The sequence below is a fragment of the Triticum urartu genome, unplaced genomic scaffold (assembly GCF_003073215.2).
Source record: "Triticum urartu cultivar G1812 unplaced genomic scaffold, Tu2.1 TuUngrouped_contig_180, whole genome shotgun sequence".
NCBI lineage: Eukaryota > Viridiplantae > Streptophyta > Magnoliopsida > Poales > Poaceae > Triticum > Triticum urartu.
In genome coordinates, this window is record NW_024112257.1 from 27,992 (window position 1) to 29,757 (window position 1,766).

The 1,766-nt window shown below is 52.3% G+C and overlaps 1 protein-coding gene across 1 annotated transcript; it reads right to left on the reverse strand.

Moving 5' to 3' along the window:
- Nucleotides 1-385: 385 nt before the first annotated feature.
- LOC125526768 (senescence-specific cysteine protease SAG39-like) lies at nt 386-1,534 on the reverse strand. The gene is made up of 2 exons (XM_048691403.1): nt 1,199-1,534; nt 386-1,091 (listed from the first exon to the last, which is right to left on the reverse strand). Exons 1-2 carry the CDS (start codon nt 1,514-1,516, stop codon nt 531-533), a joined length of 879 nt encoding a protein of 292 aa, XP_048547360.1. The 5' UTR covers nt 1,517-1,534; the 3' UTR covers nt 386-530.
- Between the last annotated feature and the right edge of the window lie 232 nt (nt 1,535-1,766).

The window sequence follows — 1,766 nt, forward strand, 5'->3', positions numbered from 1 at the left end:
AATCAGGTTCCCAAAGGAAACGCCGACATTGTCTCGATAACATTGGTATATTAAAAGTGAGGGCCCGTATGCGGGTAGTTGGGCATGAGGCATTCCGTCTGATCATTCATAGCATTTTTGCCTGACGGAATTGACATTTTCATAACGGACCGTGGGTAGTTTGGGTCTGGGGCATCCGATCTTAATTATCATCCCCCATTTTCTTAATTTCCACATTGAAATTGACATTTCCTAGCAAACGGAAGAGGGAGCGAAAAACCGCCTAGAATATGTTGAGACAATATATTTTTTTTGTAGTGAACTCACATGAAACATAGAGTATAGTGTCGAAGGTGGCTAGAATGGATTGTACAAATAATCGCTCATTCATAGTACATATTAGATAGTAAAACAATCTCATGTTACATCAAGGAGTGCCCCTTAATAATCTCTTCAAAGCAAGCACATGCGGTTAATCAGGTTGTGTTTATTCTATATATAGGAGTAGCGTAGTAATAATTTTAATTAATGTATCTTGTGCTTCGGTAGGTTCATGCGACAGGGTAAGATGCCAGCATGTCAACGCCGCAGGCGCCCGTGCCTCTCTGGAGCTTCATGTAGCCTCCTTCTCTCCAGTTTTGGCCCCACGAGTTCTTGATGAGCCAGTAGCTTGTCCCATCCTGCTCGACACCGTAGCCCACCAGGGTGACCGCGTGGTTAATTTCTGTGCCGCAGGCGTCGCCGGTCATGTTGCCGCCATTGTACATCTGGAAGCTCGGCTGCTTTCCATCGATGCCGACGGACACGGGCTGGTTAGCGACGGCGGCGGCAAGCGCGTCCTCGTTGTTGGCGGGCACGACCTGGTAGCCGCGGATGGTGGCGGCCGGCTGCGTGGCATCGGAGTCGCACCTGCCTTGGGCCGTGACGTATGGGTAGGCGTCCTCGGTGGTGATGCCTCCGTTGTCCACTATGTACTCGAAGGCAGAGGTCATGAAGCCGCCGCCGCACCCGTGGTTCTCGGTGGTGCAGTCGAGCAGCTGCTGCTCTAAGAGGGAGACCATCTGGCCGGTGGTCTCCACGGCAGCCGCCGCAGAGAAGGCCCAGCAGCATCCTGTACGTAGCAAACCAAACGACGTCGTGTAAGTTTTACTTATTACGGATTACGGACTACTCACGGTAAAGAACGTGCATGCATGCATGCACTGAGTAGGTACGTATCACACCGTCCTTGGTACTTTACACCGGTAAGTGCGCCTGTGGTCCTCCAGTCAACGCCCTGCTCGTCGGCGGCGGAGAGGCTGACGTTCTTGTACTTGAATCCCGGCAGCATCTTGGGTCCCGGTGGCGCGGGCTTGAACCCGGTGTAGCTGGCGGCGAACTCCTTGCTGGTCAGGTCGGCGAACTTGTTGACGGCCAGGTGGTACTTCTTGGTGCCATCGGCGTTGGACCTGGCGACAAGCTCGGAGTTGGCTTTGAACACCTGGAAGCGCAGCGCCTTCTCTGCGTCATCCTTGTACTTGCGCCCGTGCTTGGCCATCTACTTCTCGTGGATCTATAGGCGGTAGTTGTAGTTGGTGCTGAAGCTATCGGAATCGGGTGCTTAAATAGGCGGCCTGCTGAAACGGCTTGATCGTAGGTCACGGCAGATGTGGCTGAATATTCCCAGCCCCAGACAACACGGTGATCCTAGGTCACGGCAGATGTAGCCTAATATTTCCAGCCCCACACAACACGGTGCTAATTTTTGGAACCGTGTGTGGAAAAATAATACGTAATTCTAAGTTTGA